The 19,434-nt window shown below is 40.7% G+C and overlaps 1 protein-coding gene across 5 annotated transcripts in view; it reads left to right on the top strand.

Annotated features, from left to right (window-relative positions):
* The window catches only part of BIRC6 (baculoviral IAP repeat containing 6), a 170,721-nt gene that overhangs the window by 97,230 nt on the left and 54,057 nt on the right, over positions 1–19,434 (top strand). For all 5 annotated transcript variants that reach the window (XM_077343614.1, XM_077343600.1, XM_077343607.1 and 2 more), the window contains 9 exons: positions 2,713–2,934; positions 3,199–3,979; positions 5,817–5,960; positions 11,224–11,353; positions 12,645–12,776; positions 13,284–13,451; positions 14,502–14,675; positions 15,103–15,299; positions 17,457–17,757. In XM_077343614.1, the coding sequence (XP_077199729.1) occupies positions 2,713–2,934; positions 3,199–3,979; positions 5,817–5,960; positions 11,224–11,353; positions 12,645–12,776; positions 13,284–13,451; positions 14,502–14,675; positions 15,103–15,299; positions 17,457–17,757 (2,249 nt within the window). The remainder of the gene's footprint in view (positions 1–2,712; positions 2,935–3,198; positions 3,980–5,816; positions 5,961–11,223; positions 11,354–12,644; positions 12,777–13,283; positions 13,452–14,501; positions 14,676–15,102; positions 15,300–17,456; positions 17,758–19,434) is intronic.

Here is a 19,434-nt window from a genome sequence, read left to right as displayed (position 1 = left end):
TTATCTGAGAGGCAGCATTGCTTGCCTTTTCTTCTTGGGGCAGTGTTTCTTTTAAAAGTTGATTTCTACAGTTCTTTTTTCCAGTGTTCAGTTTTACAGTTCATTATTTCAGTGTTTTGTTCTGGGGGGGGGGGCACTGTAGCTGTAGTTAGAATAGTCCATTCCAGTTTAGTAGGGGTTGTACTTGTTGTAGTAGGTTGCCAACTTTGAGTACTGTTGTTCTCCTCTGGTTTGCTGGCGTAGGGGGCACTGTTTGGTTCTCCCGCCAGAGCTGTTTTCACAGAGCAGTTCTGTCAGTGCTCTCTGAGTTGTCTGGCATCAAGAAAGGAAGGAAAGGCAATTGTAAGCCACTTTGAGACTCCTTTGGCTAGTGAAAAGTGGGGTACAAAAACCAGCAGCTATTCATCCTCTTGACTTTTCTGTATTTGTTGGGGGGCACTGTTTGGTTCTCCCGCCAGAGCTGCTTTCACAGAGCAGTTCTGTCAGTGCTCTTTCAGGGTTGTCTGGCATCGAGAACGGAAGGGAAGGCAATTGTTAAGCCGCTTTGAGATTCCTTTGGTTAGTGAAAAGCGGGGTACAAAAACCAGCAGCTATTCATCCTCTTATCTTTTCTGTATTGGGGGGAGGCTGGAAGGGAGAGTCTGTGATGATGGAGCATGGATTAAGCGCTTAGGCCACCCTATAAATTTACCAGTAGCTGCTGAATTTCCCACCCTCAGCTTATATGCAAGTCAATAAGTTTGCCTAGATTTTGTGGTAAAATTAGGGCCTCAGCTTATATGCGAGTATATACAGTAATTGATAGAAATACAGGGCTGTCGACTCCAGTAATTTCTGTCCATATGCTCTGCCGTGGCCACGTTGCTCATGTCAGCAGGGGCTTCTGCATGTGCCAGTCTGCAAATGGGCAAATATCAACAACTGCCCTTATGCTTTCTTTGTTGTGGCTCCCACCTTGTGGAATGACCTGCTCTAGGAGGCCAGGAAAGCTTCCACTCTCCTGGCTTTCTGCAAACTATGCAAAACTTAACTATTCAAGAAGGTTTTTTTGTGTAGGCAATAGGTTGCATTGTACAAAATTATTCTTACTTGCATAAATGATTGGAACTGTGGTCTGTACTTCTGCTAATTGTAAGTAGGATCCTGTTGTGTAATCTCTGTACTGCTTCATGTATCATGTGAATACTTGTTCTGTGCTTCAGTTCTTTCTGATGGTTCCAGACCTATAAAATTCTAATGCATTGGTTATTGAATATTCCATTTTATTGATTGTACTGAGTCACTACGTGTAATCCACCTTGAGTCCCTGTGAGAAAGTCAGACTATAATGTAAATAAATACAAGGGTGATGACCACAAGAAATTGGCTTGTAGATATAGAGGCTGTTAAAATGGTTACTTTTTAGGAAGGAGCACTTGATTGATTTCAATTTTGTATCAGTATGCCTATTTCCAAACTGTGTTGCATGACTTAAAGAGCCTAAACGGAGCTGAGGACAGATGGGGATTTCTCTACAAACCTGAAGGAAGTCCAGGGTTGCAGAAAAATCTGAAATTTAAAAAATATATGAGGATTAAATCTTCCCAAATGAACAGAAACAAATCCTAGTAACCCCCAGCAATATTGCAAAGCCCTCCAAAACTTGGTTCCTGTAAAGCAAAGCCATGAAGGAAAGCAGAGGTAGACCTGGAGGCCCAAACAACCCTGATAAAGGTTTCCCCCTCCCTGTCATGTCCCCTGATAGGGGAGAACTTGCCAGGGACCAGCACAGTTGCAGCTGCCAGAAACTCACTAAACCTACAACGAAGCCTGGCCTAACAGCAGCAGCCATCATAAAACTTGACCCAGCCACCACACCCTGGCTAGACATTCCCAGATCTTCCAAGGATGTAGAATGAAGGAAAGCTGGAGACAGAGGGGCAGAAGTTGAAAAGGAAACAGGAAAGAAGAAACAATGGAGGGGGGGGATATAGGAAAAATTAGATGTTCCTTGTGGGTACTCTACAAATAAATAGTCTAGGGTTTTTTTTTTTTTAGTTATGTAAGTTATAGTTTTGTGTTCATGATATTGTTGCTGGAATATCAATAATGTGTACATAGATGAAAATTTTTTGAAGTACTTTTATGTGTTCCATTTTCTCATACATTAGCAATTCCTGGCCTCCTTTCCCCCTCTTGCTTAGTTTCTGTATTGAGCAAAATACACCTGACATGTAAAGTAGTCTTGTCTTTATAAAAAAATAAATCTTGAATACCACATGACCAATGGATGTTATCCAAGAATTACAGAAACATTTAGTCCTTTGAGTGGGTTATCTTAAGACTTACTTTTACTCGTGTGGTGCCTAAAATTTACCAGTTTACCAAAGAACCAGCTTGGTGTAGTGGTTAGGATCACCAACTTCTAATCTGGCAAGCCAGGTTTAATTCCCTGCTCCTCCACACGCAGCTAGCTGGGTGACCTTGGGCTAGCCACACACTGATAAAGCTGTTCTGACCAAGCAGTAATATCTGGGCTCTCTCAGCCTCACCTACCTCACAGGGTGTCTGTTGTGGGGATAGGAAAGGGAAGGCAATTGTAAGCCGCTTTGAAACTCCTTTGGGTAGAGAAAAGCGGCATATAAAAACCAATTCTTCTTCTTCTTCAAAGGTCAGTTCCTCTCCAATATATTAAAAATATAAGAAATTTTACCTTGTGTGTCCATCTTATAGAATTCAAGCCTTGTTGAAGTGGGTCAGTGATTCAGCAAGAGTAGCTGCTATGAAAAAAAGTGGCCGAATCAACTACATCTGTCCAAACAGCTCTACAAGAGAATATGGTCTTCTGATGCCATCTCCTTCCCATTTGCACTGTGTGGCAGCAATCTTATGGCATAGCTATGAATTGCTCGTAGAATACGACTTACCAGCATTGCTGAACAGAGAGCTTTTTGAGTAAGTAACTTTAGTGTTTGTGGCTGGTATAGCAAATTATATTTTCTTCATCCTTGTTGTTTCATGGCTCTTCTGCAGTGCCCAGGATCCATTGCAACTGTGTTTGACATGTGACTTCTTGGCATTAATCAACAGTATTACTGTTTTATATATCCTGCAGCTTGTGTTTGCCATATCAAATATGATTGTGTGGATATGTATATGATTTTTAATTCACTAGGAGAAATGGGCCATTATCTAATTACTTTTTTCCCTTGTCCTTAGGTCTCTCTTTAATTGGTCCATGTCTCTTCCCTGCAATATGGTTTTGAAGAAAGCAGTTGACAGTCTTCTTTGTTCAATGTGCCACATTCACCCAAATTATTTCTCCTTACTCATGGGCTGGATGGGGATCACTCCTCCACCTGTACAGTTGCAACATAGACTGTCTATGACAGATGACAGCAAAAAACAGGACCTTAGTTCATCTCTGACGGATGACTCTAAAAATGCACAAGCACCTCTTGCACTAACAGAGTCTCACCTGGCCACCCTTGCTGCCTCATCCCAGTCTCCTGAAGCTATTAAACAGCTGCTGGACTCAGGTTTGCCCTCGCTACTTGTAAGAAGCCTTGCTAGTTTCTGCTTTAACCATACCTCTACCTATGACTGCAATGCTCAGTCAGCAGATAATTCCCAAGACCGGCTCAGAAGACATCACGTTCCACAGCACTTTAATAAGATGCCCATCACAGCAGACTTAGTTGCTCCTGTTCTCAGGTTTTTGACAGAAGTTGGGAACAGCCACCTTATGAAGGACTGGTTGGGTGGCTCTGAAGTCAACCCACTGTGGACAGCACTTTTATTTCTCTTGTGCCATTCTGGTGCTACTTCTGGAGGACACGGTGTGGCAACACAACAGACCAGTGCTAAGCCTACCTTACTTTCTTCAGCTTCAGGAACAGGGTTGACCACTCAGCAAAGGACTGCTATTGAAAATGCAACTGTTGCATTCTTCTTGCAATGCATCTCTTGCCATCCTAATAACCAGAGACTGATGGCTCAGGTAATAAAAGAATTAACCTGTTGTGCAGATAATATTGATTGTTTGGATCCGGATAATCTGCAACATATTGTTGAATTGGATCATTTGTGGAGCTATCATCCCTTGATGAGGGTATGCACTTGAAAGCACTCTTATTATTTGAAAAGGAATACAGAGACTCTAGTAGCTTATGTGATTTGGTCTTGCATGCACTTCCCACCTCATGCAGACAGTCCCAGTTAAAAATCAATTCCAGTAACCCAGAATGTACAGATGTAGGTGTATTAATTAGAATTTCTTTTCCACAGACAAGGTTCTGAAACTTGGATTAAATTGTGGATTAGAACCTTAGTTTCTGTGGGTGGGGGACAAACTTTAGGCAATTTCCACACCTGCATTTGTATACTATAGGCTTTCTATTTGGAATTCTATACATAAATCTAATAATATAAATATAGAAGAAGAAGGTTGTTTTTTATGCCCTGCTTTTCACTACCCAGTTTCAAAGCTGCTTACAATCGTTGAGAGAGCTATGAAAGATCTGCTCTGCAAGAACAGCTCTAACTGACTTTCCCAAAGTCACCCCGCTGGCTGCTTGTAGAGGAGCAAGGAATCAAACCCAACTCCCGATTAGAGGTCACCACTCTTAACCACTACATCAAGCTGATTTATCATTATTGTTATTATTATATTATTATTATTATTATAACATGAGAAGGAAAAGCAGACGTGAGGACCAAAGGCACACGTTTGAGATTCATGTACAATCTAATTTCTGATACCCCCTGCCTCCCCCCCTCAAAAAAAAGCAACGACCATGTTGGAAAAAACAGCTGTGCCAGCCGGGAGCAGTCTCCTTACAGGCTCAGCTCAGGGCAATCTTGGGTAGTCCCTTTAAATGCACATGTTCAGATGGGTGAGCTGAAGAGAGCTTGCAGAGCAGCTGAGCTGGTCCGGAGCAATCTCCACACCAGATCAACTGCATTGTGTGCTCACTTGGGCGGTCCCCTAGAATGCATGGTTTCAAAGGGACTACCTAAGAGTGTCCAAAGCTGAGCAAGCAGGAAGACTACTCCCAACCAGCTCAGCTGCTTTGTGGGCTCTCTTGAGCTGCCCCTTTAAATACACCCATCTAAAGGGATTGTACAAGGGAGGCCAAAACAGCTCAGGCTGCAGGGACACTGCTCCGCGCTGGCTCATGTTTTTTGGGCTTTGCCAGTCTTCCAGGATATATTCAGGACTTATTTTTGCTTTTTCAAAAAAATCCCAGATAACTTCAGAATGCCTACATATACCCTAAAATTATAAGGTACCTTGGGGTGTATTTTCAGCTCAGGTAAATCTGAAGGCACACCCCTAGATGGAGGCTGATTCATATGAAATGAGCATTTATGTAGCAGAGGTTCTTGAATTCTACTCTTACTTGGAACACACTGCTGTTGGCTGCCATCACTCTGTTCCTGTCCTCTTGTGAACCCTAAGGGTCACTGAGGAAGGACACGTGATAGCAAATGTTTTGAAAGACAAATGGCACCCACCCCACTTCCTTTGGCCAGATATAGCCCCCCTGTGTCACTGATTGTCATCTCCTTTCTTTAAAGTCTGTTATGTTTATTTAAATAGAACTGAAATCAAAAAGTGGCAATATTTTTTATAACAGATATATTGTGCCATTCCAAATTATATAACAACTTCTTGTCATTTCAAACCATACTGTGACATACGCTGAGGATGCTTGTAACCTGCTTGCTTGTTTTTAAAATAAATAGAAGATCAGACTTCTTACCACAGTTAAAAACTATGTGAATGTGTAATAGTTCATTCCTTGTCACCAGGATTGCCTTTATTCATTTTGTAGGTTCTCTGTGACCTCTTCCACTCTTCCCCTCAAAGAAGCAATCTCCCAACATCTGGAAACATTTCAGGGTTTATTAGAAGACTATTTTTGCAGTTGATGCTCGAAGATGAAAAAGTGACAATGTTTCTTCAGTCACCTTGTCCAGTAAGTCATGTTTTATTCCAGTCTGCTCCAGTGCTAGAACTATCTTTATATTTAGATTCTTAGTAATTATTTATTTTTGGAGTTATTTTGTCCTGACTAGCACTTATGCTGTTTATTTTATTTTTTTCAGCCTGTTTATTTAGGTAGTTTAGAGAAACATTCTTCATTCTGCCTATCAGTAGTTTTAATTAACTAAAGGCCATAATAAATAAAACTGTCTTCATCAACCTCCTAAAGATCAGGTGATCAGAAACACCTCCCTAAAACGGCCACTGCAGGACCACCACTGAAAAGGCCCTCTCCCATGTCCCACCCAGATGAGCTTGGTTGGTCGATGGGACAGCTAAGAGTGCCTCTCCCTGTGATTTCGTTCCCGGGCAAGAACATGTAGGAGAAGACAGTCCTTGCACCCTTTAGCCTAGCTGGTACGGAGGTTCGGACTGGGATGTAATCAATATGCTGATGACATCCAGCTCTTCCTCCTGATGGACAGCTACCCTGATTCTCCCCCAGTCTCATTAGCCAGATGTCTGGAAGCAGTGGCGGACTGGCTCAAGCAGAGCTATCTGAAACTCAATCCCTCAAAGACGGAGGTCCTGTGGTACGGTAGAAAGGGTCCCAGTGAGGACGCACCGCTGCCCTGCCTGGATGAAGTGCAGCGATCAGTTCCACACTTAGCCAGGAACCTGGACATAACCTTTGATGCTTCCCTCTCTATGGATGAACAGGATGAGGGATTAGAGGGGGTACATTAAATTTGCAGATGATAATAAACTGGGAGGGGTAGCAAACACCACACCGAATCAGAATACAGGATGATTTTGATAGGCTTGAGAGGTGGGCTAAACGAAATAAAATGAAATTCAATAGGGACCAATGTAAAGTTCTGGATTTAGGTAGGAAAAGCCATATATACTAATCTAGGATGGGGGAGATTTGTCAGTAGTATGCGTGAAAAGGATTTAAGAGTCTTAGTAGACCATACATTGAATATGAGTCAGCAATGTGACTCGGTGGCTAATGGGATTTTATCAAATGAGTATCATGTCCAGATCATGGGAGGTGATGGTACCACTTTACTCTGCTCTGGTTCAGCCTCACTTGGAGTACTGTGTTCAGTTTTGAGCACCACAGTTGAAGAGGTATGTAGACGAACTGGATCGTGTCCAGAGGAGGGCAACGAAGATGGTGACGGGTTTGTAGACCAAGAAATATGAGGAAAGGGACGGACGACTGAAGATGGCGCCATAAAAAAGCTGGACTTCTGTTCAGCTCTTAAGCCATGCCGAGGGTCAGGAGCTTCTGCACCTGGCTGACCTGAGCAGATACGCAAATCTGCTCACCGGTCACCCCAGGAACCGGGAACGGCATCCTGAGGGTCCTACAGATCCGTGGGGAGATTGGAGGACCGAACTCCCCGGATTAATAGCGGCCTGTGCTCAAGGTCACGATGGCGTCTTTGTCGCAAACAACTTTACAAGCTTGAAACGACCAGCTGACCTTACATTCTTCCCAGACCATCATTTACCAGATCGACAGGAGAAGAAGCTGACTGAAGCTGGAATCTGCAACAGTAAGAATTGAAAGCTTTCTGGCTTTTCTCTCTCTTCTCCCACAAGCTCTTCCCTCCCCCCCCCTCAACCAATTCACAAGCGAATTCCTTCTTTCGCCGAGTGAGAGACTCCCAGCTAATTATACCCATTAACCAAACAAAGAGAGTGCTTTGAAGATTTATTGGTGAAAGTTCAGTGGGGGGATTTGACTTGATATGGAGATCGACAAACTGATAATTTGGGATCGCTCGTGCTCCCGCGAGACCTCACGAGACTTTCTGTTTATAGTTTGTGACTGCCTAGAACTATGGAAGAATTAACTAAGGCACAGCTTTTCCATCTGTTATGCAAAGGAAACTCAAAGATACTGAAAGCAGTCAATAAGCTGGAAAAGGAAATTCGTGGGACTAAGGGGGAGCTTTTGGATGGAGCCCATGGTCCGGAGAGACCAGCTGATGACGTAGCTCAGATAACAATAAATCAAGTGAAACTTCAATGTCTGGAAGTTAATCAACTGGAGGGAGAGAGTGCCAGAGATGTAAAAACCCAAAGTACCTTTGAAGAACCTGGGAAAACAGATTCAAGGAAGGAAAGTACCGAAAACCTGGAAGTCTATTCAGAGCAGGAAATGATTTGGATCAGCAAAATAAAAAGAGTCTATTCAAAAGCGACAGCAACTAGGAAGCTATCAGGAGATATTCCTGTGCGACCAGAGGAAGAGATCCAGATTGACAAAGGATTCAGAGCCTCCTCAAAGGCGACTATAATCAAGAATCAAGTAAGAGACTTCTTTGGCCCTGACAGAAGGACAATCAGAAACACTCTACTATGGAAAAAAACACAATTTCATTTTCTGCGACCACCTGAAAGATGAGCTGAACAATGGAGTATTCTCCTGGCTTCCTCTGGGAAAAATAGCAGCAGTAACTTTTAGGACAGGTCCAATATATGAAGGGAACTGACTTTATATCATCTAAGACAATAATAGAATATATCCTTATAATAGATTATACCCTCCTATGTATCAACAACTACTTTGTTAAGAAAGATGGTAATAACTCCTAGATCAGGATTAAGATGCGATGGGAATTGAATATGTATGCCAATATGTATGCTAAAAGAGGATGACAAGCCATATTTCATAGGCATTAACAAGACGGCAGTAGTAATTCTTGGGTCAGGGCCAATTTATGAAGGAGACTGACCTAATATCATTTAAGATAATAACAGAATGTATTCTTATAACAGATCATACTCTCATATGTATTAACAATCACTTGGCTAAGAAAAATGGTAAAAACGTCTAGATTAGGAATAATATGTGATGGGAACTAAATATCTATGTTAAAAGAGATGGCAAACCATATCAACTGGTCGCTTTCTCTTCACAATTTCTCTGTAAATGCTTTATATAATAATAAACAATAAAATTATTAAGAAGCAAAAAAAAAAAGAAATATGAGGAAAGGTTGGGGGAGCTTGGTCTTGTTTAGCCTAGAGAGGAGATGACTGAGAGGGGATCTGATAACCATCTTCAAGTATTTAAAATACTGCCATGTAGCAGAGTTGTTCTCTCTTGCCCCAGAGGGACGGACCAGAACCAATGGGATGAAATTAATTCAAAAGAAATTCTGTCTAAACATCTGGAAGAAGTTCCTGACAGAGCAGCTTCTCAGTGGAACAGGCTTCCTTGGGAGGTGGTGGGTTCTCAATCTTTGGAAATTTTTAAACAGAGACTGGATAGTCACCTGATGGAGAGGCTGATTCTGTGAGGGTTCAAGGGGGTGGCAGATTACAGTGGATTGTGAGTGTCCTGCATAGTGCAGGGGATGATCCATGAGGTGCCCTCTAACATTCTATGATTCTAGGTCACAAGAGTAGCATAACTGGCATTCTTCCACCTGCGCCAAACTAAGTTATTAGTGCCCTACCTGGCCCCAGAACACCTAGCCACAGTGATCAATGAAGTAGTTACCTCTAGAATAGATTTCTGCTACTTGCTCTACATAGGCCTACCCTTATCCCTGCTCCAGAAAATACAGCTGGTACAGAATGGCCAAGGGTATTACAGAAACACCCTAGAGGGCCCACATTCCAACAACTGCATTGGCTACCTGATCAGGCTTAAGATATTGGTAATCACTTTCAAGGCCATACGCTGTCTGGGCCCCGCATACTTGAGGGACTGCCTCTCTGCTTATGACCTCCAAAGATCTCTACGCTCCTCGAGTGACAACATGCTGGGGCAACAAACTTTCCCCAGAGGTGTGCCTGATTTCAACCTGAACTAAGGCCTTCTCCATCATGGCTCCCGACTTGGCAGAATTAGTTCCCAGGTGAGATCAGGGTCTTGCGGAAACTAAAATAGTTCCACAGGTCCCGCAAAATGGAGCTCTTCCACCTAACCTTTGGTTGAGGCCAGCAGAACAACACCCACTCAGAAGCCCCCTCCTAATCACCAGCTATGCCCAACGGAGACAAGATAGGGCAACACCTGACTGCATGTTATGAATTGTTAAATTACAGTTAAATTTGGAATTGTTATAAGCTTAAATTGTTTATATTTTCTGTACTGTTATGTTCAAAGTGTTACAAATTCACACTGTTCTTATGTTCTGTGTTCTATGTACTATGAGCTGCAAGCTATAACTTTGCAAGCTACAAACATTTATTGTAAATCTAAAAAAATGGTCCTGTTTAAATATTGTTCTAGTTGACATGTTATGTTATTATTGTTATACTTGTTATATTTGTTGCAATGTTTTATGTAGTTACCCCATGATGTTATATGTAAACTGCCCAGAGCCGTATGGAAGGGTGATATAAAAATCTAAATAAATAAACCGCCCTGAGCTGTATGGGATGACGGTATAGAAATGTAACAAATAAATAAAATCAATTATAGCAGGAGAGCAGAGAACCAAATATTTGAATTTGAATGTAACAGCAAACTAATTTGAAAAAGTTTAATTTCTTAGATGTATTCAGCCTGAGGATGACCAACCTTGTTTCCCTAAAGTCAAATCATGGTTTGTCTTTATCTATGAGCCATTCCTGATCCTGAGACCCTTTTCAGGGGTGATCCTACAAAAGGGATGGTCCTACAATCCAATCCTCTTTCTGAGTCCCCTAATCTTTAAACAGCCCCACGGCGCGGAGCACTGCGGACTGAACAAAGGAGTAAGGACTGTGTGGGAGGAGTTAGGGCGGGCGCGGCTCCTGATTGGCTCCTCCGAGTGTCCATCCCGGCCCAAGCAGCCCATTCGCGCGGCTCCCCATTGCCTGCTTCACCCGCCCAGGGACTCTGCCCGGCTGCTCCAAACAGCCACGGGTGAGGGGTGGGCCGCACCGCCTTCTCCCGGCTGCCGAAGTGGCCTCGCCGCATCGTAGACACGGCGAGGCCGCTCCGCCGGCCGGGAGAAGGTTCCAGAGAGCCTCGGGTGGGGGGTGGGCCGCGCCGCCTTCTCCTGGCTGGCAGAGCGGTCTCCGCCGGCCGGGAGAAAACTCCAGGGAGCCACGGGTGGGGGGTAAGCCGCGCCGCCTTCTCCCAGCCGATCTAGCGCCCATTTCATTTGCTTCTGAAATGGGCTTTCAATCTAGTTTTTAAAATAATGGCCAAGTCCTTAGAGCTTCATTTGTAATAATTTGATACATAATAGTAGGGGGTATTTCTAATTGCCTAAAATATCTCTTTTTCTCCTAACTTCTAGTTGTATAAAGGTAGAATTAATGCTACCAGCCATGTAATTCAGCATCCAATGTATGGGGCAGGACACAGGTTTCGCACTCTTCTCTTACCAGTCTCAACAACATTGGCAGAAGTTCTTGATCGTGTGTCAGGCAAGTTCCATATTATTTTCTAGCATTATATTCATTGAAAATTTAGGTTTCAGTCACATCAAAGAAAGCAACATTTATTTTATTCATTATAATATACACACAAACATATTTTCATTTGTATTCTTTGAAAGTGGAGAAGGGCTACAGAATTCTTCCTACCCCAGTAGAAGTTAGCATGCATAGGTTAGCATGTACTGGTATTTTGACAGCTGATTCATGTGTTAGTCATAATGGGAGCCCATTATGTTTATCTTATGCCATCAAGTGTAATATGGCTCAGCCTGTACCTTAATCATAAATTTGTTTTTCTAGATCTGTTAGGCCTTTACATGTACATACCATTTGTAAGAATTGGCCAGAAATTGTAATGTTTTGTGACCAGACAAGTAAGTTTCCACAAGGCATGCAACACCAAATTATTTCAGTGGCCTTCGGAACATAATCCACATGTTTGAGAGTGCTCCCAAAGATGGCATAAATATTAATAATACAGGTCTGAGTCATACATTATTATCAGTAAGATGAATGACTATCCCTGTGTCACTAAGTCACTTTTTGAAGGAAGTGGATTGGGTTGGCATTGGCACATGGGCCCATTATGCACGGCCGCCGAAACGACGATTTCGGGTCACATGGAAAACGCGGAGGGGGAAGACGCAAAGCACACCGGTTATGCACGGGATGGGGCGCAACGGCAGCAAAACCCAGAGTAACCGATTATGCACGCGGCGATCCCAGCGCCGCTTCTGGTTGCGCCCCACTCACCCGGAAGCTGCGCTTTCTTCCGCGTTTCGCTAACGCGGCTTTTTTGGCGGCATGCACCAAAGCTGCGGCCGGTTGCAGCCGGCACTGTGCGTTATCAGTGATTTTAGTCGCCGCCATTCCACCCCGAATGTGCGTTATTCCCCCCGTGCATAATTGGTCATGAAGAAGACATGTCATCAGCCCAAAATATTAGTCCTGTGTATACAATCAGGTTGAATCAGGCCACTGCAGCACCATGCTGAAGAGACTCTTATGGGTTTTTTTTGCCCAGTGGACACACCTGTCCGCCTCAATTTTGTGCCACTATGTAAATGTGGTATTGAGTGCACAAATGATGGGCAGTGCAGTAGCTGCTGGTGAATGCCAATTTTTCAGTGTTCACAGATATTAGACATGTGTACAGGGATGGAATGCTAGTTCAAAAGACTTGAAATTAACATATTAACTACAAGCAAGTAAATTGATTTTAAGGAAACTAGTATTCAAATAATTATTTTGCTATTTGGCATGCAATTTTGTTCTTCAGATACCCCTAGTATAACCGCAAAATTAATTAGTGAACAAAAAGAAGACAAAGAAAAAAAGAACTATGAAGAAAAAGAAAAAGTTAAAGCCGAAAATGGGTTTCAGGACAATTACAGTGTTGTTGTTGCTTCTGGTATGTGTTCACTCTTTAAAGCTTTCAAGTATCTTGAGGAAGGTGGGGGAGAAGGGGCATAAGGGTAAGCAGTATGGGCCATTGTATGTCAGGTAAAGAAGGCCAAAAAACAAAATATAAATCTAATAAGTTTAACACTATTGGGAATACAAGTCATTATCATATTTTTGCATTCATTAGCCAGAAAACTGGAAGATAGCAGTATGTAATACATTGAAATAAAATGATGAATGTGTTAAGGTAGTGGACTTGGCACTTATCTGTACAAGATTGTACATAGCCTACCATCTTTTAAACACAATTCTCAAACCAAGCACTGGTTCCTACATGTTTGGCTAGCCCAGAAGGAATGGTATTTGCACCCAGAGCTTGTACTCTCATAGGAACTATTGCATGGTTTAAAATCTCTTCAGACTGTGTCATGTGGGACTCTGCGTCAGCAAAGTCCTTTTAATGTGCACAGTATCATTGATATTACTGTTCTTAAAATATTATTTTTTTAAATAGGCTTGAAGTCACAATCGAAGAGGGCAGTGTCCTCTACACCTCCTCGTCCACCCTCCAGACGAGGCAGAGTAATGACAGATAAAGTAGGCAGTTCCTCTACGGGAGGTGACACTTCCAGCAAAACAATTAGTGTTCCTGTTTTTCACCTTTACCATAAATTGCTACCAGGTAATGTCCGGGTTTCTTTCTTTCTTTCTTTCTTTCTTTCTTTCTTTCTTTCTTTCTTTCTTTCTTTCTTTCTTTCTTTCTTTCTTTTTTGAGATAGTGTACTTGTTTGATGTGGTGTAAATCTAGAGCATGTGGTGTGAGTAGATAAGCTTGTAAGACTCAGGTTTGAATCTTGTGCCATGGAAGTTCACTGGGTGACCTTGGGCAGTCATGCTCTATAAGCCTAATGTGTATAATTCACTATTGAAGAGCTTAAAGTGTTCAATGTTATAAAAGTTACTGCAGTATTCAAATATACTGCTAGTCCTATTGTCACTGTAGGAGACTGGTTTTGTCTAATATTGTTCCTTTTATTTGCTACAAGTCATTTTTTATTGTTGAATTTTATTTTTTTCTAGCTCTGAAATGATAAAGATAAAGACATGCCAAGGTAGCACAGTGTGCAGCAACATGCAGTTCTCTCAAGAACTTTATATATTTGCCATTTTGTTTGTAGAAAGCTAAGGCATTCATATTTCTGAATTCCATAAGTATGCATTTCATTTATCAGTTTCCTCCAGTTTTTCTGGGGAACTAAAAAATTTTCTATGGATTTAAGTTTCCAAAAATTTTGAATCTTTAGGGGGGAAATGTATTCAATTACCTGGGGGTTTTTAGGTTATTTTAAAGTCTTGTCAAGTTGCATTTTCTTTACACTTGACTTGTAATTTATATTATTTACAATTTAACCATTGATTTGAATTGCCTAGTGCAGATTTTTTTCTGCATATTTTAAATGTTTGCTTAGCTTTTCTTAAGAGTTACATTTAAGCCATATTAATGTTTGTCATTTGAAAATTTGTTTGCACTTTTCAATTTATGGAAAGTTATATATATAAAGTGAGTTTACTCAGAGTGTAATTTGCAAAATTACAAATAGTAAAATGTGCTGCTGGTTTTTAAGATGGCTTTTGAAGAAACTTTAAAATAACTGAACTATTGTGTGCTTACTTTGGCCATTAATTTCTCACATGACTACTTGCTGGAAGTAACACAGTTAATGTCCTTTAGGCCAGCCTCTGCCCCCTGAGATGACTCTTGCCCAGCTGTTGACTCTGCTGTATGACCGCAAACTTCCTCAAGGATACCGATCCATAGACTTGGCAGTTAAGCTTGGTTCCAAAGTGATCTCAGACCCAAGCCTTTCAAAAACAGATTCATTTAAACGCCTCCATACCGAAAAAGGTACATATAAAATAGTCTCTGTGTGACTTTATTATATTGATTTGCTTTGGCCTAGGTGGTGGTTTAAAATTTACAGGTTTTTGCTTCATGAGCTAGGTCAGGGCTTGCTTGATTGCTGGGTGCCAGAGTGCCTAGAAATATGTTTTTGCTGCTTTTCATACTGGCTCCAGTATTCAATTAAGTGAAACTATTGGATCAGTTATGAGAAACAAGGGGAACATTAGGCTAAAATTAGCTGTGTATATGCGTGTGCCTTTTCTGTGTCTTTATATGTTTTTTTATTTAGATGCAGGTCACATCAGAATTTGTTTATGCCACTGAAGTGAATTGGTTTTCTTAGGGTAACTGATCGCATAATCATGTACTTTAAAAATCTTATTTAAATGTAGTATTTTACTGAACAATGGGCTTTTTGTTCTGCATGTAGAGCATGCTGATTTGTTGGGATCTTGCACTGAAGATGAACCAGTCACACCAGGTGAGGAGTGCATGGATGCAGTGCTGGATGAATCCTTTCTTGAAGTGTGCCCTATTCAGTCTCCATTGCAAGTTTTTGCCGGAATGGGTGGGTTGGCCCTCATCGCAGAAAGGCTTCCTATGCTGTACCCAGATGTAATCCAGCAAGTAAGTAAAAGGAAATGTATATGTAAGATGACTTAATCTTAGGTTACACATTTGTAAATGACTGCAACTGAATTTTGTTTTTTTAGTTTGTCTTGTTTATGCCCACTGGCTTATTTACATAATTCTGTTTCTTGTTAAACGTATTAAAAATCTAATGTTTTAAAAATGCTATATCTGTCTTTTAATTAAATGTTACGGTATTTCAGTTTTTCACTTTAAAGTGGATAATGATCTTGGGAGATTTGCATGAATTCAGCTTAATTAAGATGGAGAAATATATGAGAGTTATGAGCACAATTCTTTCTTTGCAATGTTTCAGTTGTGTTTTCCTCGTGTTTAGTAAAATATGGCTGAAGATATTTAATACACTGAGCTCACTGAAATGAAGGTGGTCATTGCCTAGGGGAAGGATTGTTTGATAACCTTGAACATGCCACCCCATGAGCTCCAGGTTGGAAGAAAGGAAGAAAGAAAAATGGCTGAAAGAAGGCTACGTATAATTCTTTAAAAATGAGATCAGTGATGAACCAAGTCATCTGTTTTCACATTAGTACACTGAAAATATTGTATGCTAGGTACTCTGTCATAATGTACCTAATAAGATGCATAAAGTTGTGTAGCAGGTCTTGGGATCAAGTACTAAGACACATTCTTCGCCCATCTTTCAGAAGCACAGAGTGGTTTTAAATCCAGAATTGCTAGGAAGAATATAAAGGGGCAGGAGGGAATAGAGCAGTGGCTTTTTAATGTCAATACTAAGGCATGAAGCTGGTCCTGTTTGGCATTGCAGATGGTAGACATCACACAATTTGTGATTTGCACTGCCATTTGGAAGGTAGCGCAAGATTGAAGCCCACCCAGTACTGGGTGGGCCACTGGGATGGGCCATTGGCCTGATCCAACATGACTTCTCATATTCTTATATGTGCCTTGTCTTAATTAGACATTCCATATTATATGCTTTAAATAAATGTTCTGATTGCTTAGGAAAGTGAACAGGCAATGCGACCAAAATAATCCAGGGTTTAATAGCATAAAATATACATTGAGCAGGCTAAAATGATATAGATTTTGAAGGTAGTGCAAGATCAAGGCCCACACGATATAGCGTTGGTTTTCAGGGAGTGACCTTGAGGTGATGCATTGATATGCTAGTCAAACAACAGATACTAAAGGTACACTGTGGGGATCCTTAGGATCCCCCCTTTTTTTACCTTGTCTCTAAGTGTGCAACCCCTGTCTTGTGTTGTCAGATTGTTATGCAGACAATCCAGCAGTCTTTCAGAGACTTCAGTCACTACATTTCTAATTTTTAAGTCCTTGTCTCATTAGTCATTAGTCTTTATTTTGACATGCTTTGACAAGATACTGGAGTTCAGTATCTTGAAAAAATATGCTTGAGGAGATTATGTGTAGACCGGTTAATATTCAAGGCAGAAGGAAAGCACCGGATTCTCTTACACTCATACTCACACTGTGCTCAATGTGATTAAGCTCTTTAATTAGAATTTAATCAGAATCTAAATAAATGTGGGGAAAATCCAGTTTGGGAACACTCATTTTCAGGTTATTTTTCAACAGCGTTTGCCTGCTTTGACATGTTACAGCAGAACTTTTTCCTGGAAAACTATTGGCCTTCTAAGCTTATTTTCATGCAACTGTGAGCTTTAAAAATCTGTCAGTTAGGATTGTCATTTAGCTAAAATCCAAAATCAAGGCAGGATATAAAAATTTATTCTAGGCCTGGCAGGCATATTCCTTATCAATATAAAGAACATTTTTAAACTTTTAGTTTTGGTTTGGTTTTGTTCAAGAATATTAAGCAATTAGAATTTAAGACTATACATAATACAAGACCTAAATCAAAGCTAAAATGAATTGTCCAGTAATTCTAATACTGGAAGGGATCCTCACTACTTTTATGCAAGTCCTTCAATATTTTTAAATTATATATCATTCTTTAATTATTTCAATCTGTATCCAACATTCCCATAATTTGGCTACCTAAAATAAGTCATCTGGGATACAGTTTGAGCACACTGTATTGAAAGATTTTTATTCTCGTTATTTAAATTACTATATTTAGTGTGACAGTATGTGCAACAAAATGGTTTCGCCAAAGAACAGTATTAAGCGTCTTCTTCTTTTTTTCTGAAGGTGAGTGCTCCAGTGGTTACATCCACCACCCAGGAGAAGCAGAAGGACAGTGATCAGTTTGAATGGGTTACCATTGAACAGTCGGGAGAACTGGTTTATGAAGCCCCAGAAACAATTGCTGCAGAACCACCACCAATCAAATCAACAGTCCAAACTATGTCTCCCATACCTGCTCATTCTTTGGCTGCTTTTGGATTATTTCTTCGCCTCCCAGGCTATGCTGAGGTGCTACTTAAAGAGAGGAAACATGCCCAGTGTCTGCTTAGATTGGTGTTGGGAGTTACAGATGATGGTGAAGGAAGTATGTACTGTAACTACTAAATATATTTGGGGACTACTACTAAGTATTTCTCTTGTGAACAAGTTAACAAGTATTTGACAAGACACAGGTCTTTTATGGAATTCCCAATCTGTTCTGGTATTCGAACCAAAGTATATGAAAATCAAATGCAGTCCTTATGGAAAGATCTTTTGCTTCTTCCTTCATTGTTTAGGATGAATATTGATCAGGACTGATAGAATTTTAATTTTTAAAAAATGAACATTGTTTCCAGGACTTCCATTGGAACCTTGATCATGTGCAATAACCTTTCAGCTCAGATTCACTGTTTTTGAGGTGATCACTGATGTTTCTCATTAAATAAATGAGATCTTTATGGCCTTGCAAAGATTAAATATTATGCACTGGCTTATTATTTTTATTTTATTGTATAGCTCTATCGAAAGAGCCTCTTGTGGCGCAGAGTGGTAAGGCAGCAGGCATGCAGTCTGAAAGCTCTGCCCATGAGGCTGGGAGTTCAATCCCAGCAGCCGGCTCAAGGTTGACTCAGCCTTCCGTCCTTCCAAGGTTGGTAAAATGAGTACCCAGCTTGCTGGGGGGTAAACGGTAATGACTGGGAAGGTACTGGCAAACCACCCCGTATTAGGTCTGCCATGAAAACGCTAGAGGGCGTCACCCCAAGGGTCAGACATCTCGGTGCTTTATAGCTCTATCGAAGTTTAAATTGGCTACCATACACAAAATAATGTTAGCTATCATACACAAAATAATATTAGCTAGCACCTGTATTTATTTTATTTTTTATTTTTTTGCTTTTGCTTCCCTCCCTAGGTTTGTGTTGCAATTATTCTTATGTTATGCACAGGGTGGGAGACAATTGAGCCTAAGGTTACTGGCTTATGGATAGATAATCATTGTAATTGGTGTGCATAGACAATCCTGGATTGTAATCAAAACATTTTCCTACTTCTTGACCACTGTCATTCTGCTTTTTGCTAACTTACAGTGTGAGAAAGTTGATGCACCGTACATAAATTCTCTCTGATTAACATCTACATTTGATTTATAGCGCCAGCAGATGGGAATATTTTTTCCATCTCCTTACTTTTAGTCTAATATGTGACTGCATTTACAAGGACAATGGTTCAAAATTTATATTTCCCTTAAATGGCAATATTGTTTGTATTTCCAGGTAATGGGGGGGGGGCATATTGGGGAAAGTTTGCATTTTCTTGGTAGGATGAAAATCAAATGAAAATCTCTTTGTTATAATGAAATATACAGAATATTATTGTACTTCAGAGTAAGGAATAATAGCAAATGTGTGACATGGACTGGTCTGATATAGTATTGAAGACCTATCCAAGCAATGTGATTAATATTTTCCAAGTAACTTGACTTCTCTTGTCCAGGTGAATAAATTATTATCCCAAATTCAAATTTCATAAGTTTTTATAGTTCTGTTGCTGTTATAATATTTTCCCAGTCCCTAAAGCATTGCTAAGCAGCCAAAAGAGATCTTAGGATCATATGTTTCTTCTCCCTTCTTATATGAATCCTTCCGTCTCTTCACTTTTCAGTATTAATTAGGGTGTGGTGTTGCATCTAAACAGACGTGTTTTGTTACCTTTAACCAGGCTCTGTAAACCAGATTCAAATCCTGGTGTAACTCTATACCAGTTTAATCCTGGTTGAACG

The sequence above is a fragment of the Paroedura picta genome, chromosome 1 (genome assembly GCF_049243985.1).
Source record: "Paroedura picta isolate Pp20150507F chromosome 1, Ppicta_v3.0, whole genome shotgun sequence".
In the NCBI taxonomy this organism is placed as follows: Eukaryota; Metazoa; Chordata; class Lepidosauria; order Squamata; family Gekkonidae; genus Paroedura; species Paroedura picta.
The sequence above is the reverse complement of the archived record's forward strand: the minus strand, read 5'-3'. Positions and strand labels throughout refer to the sequence as shown.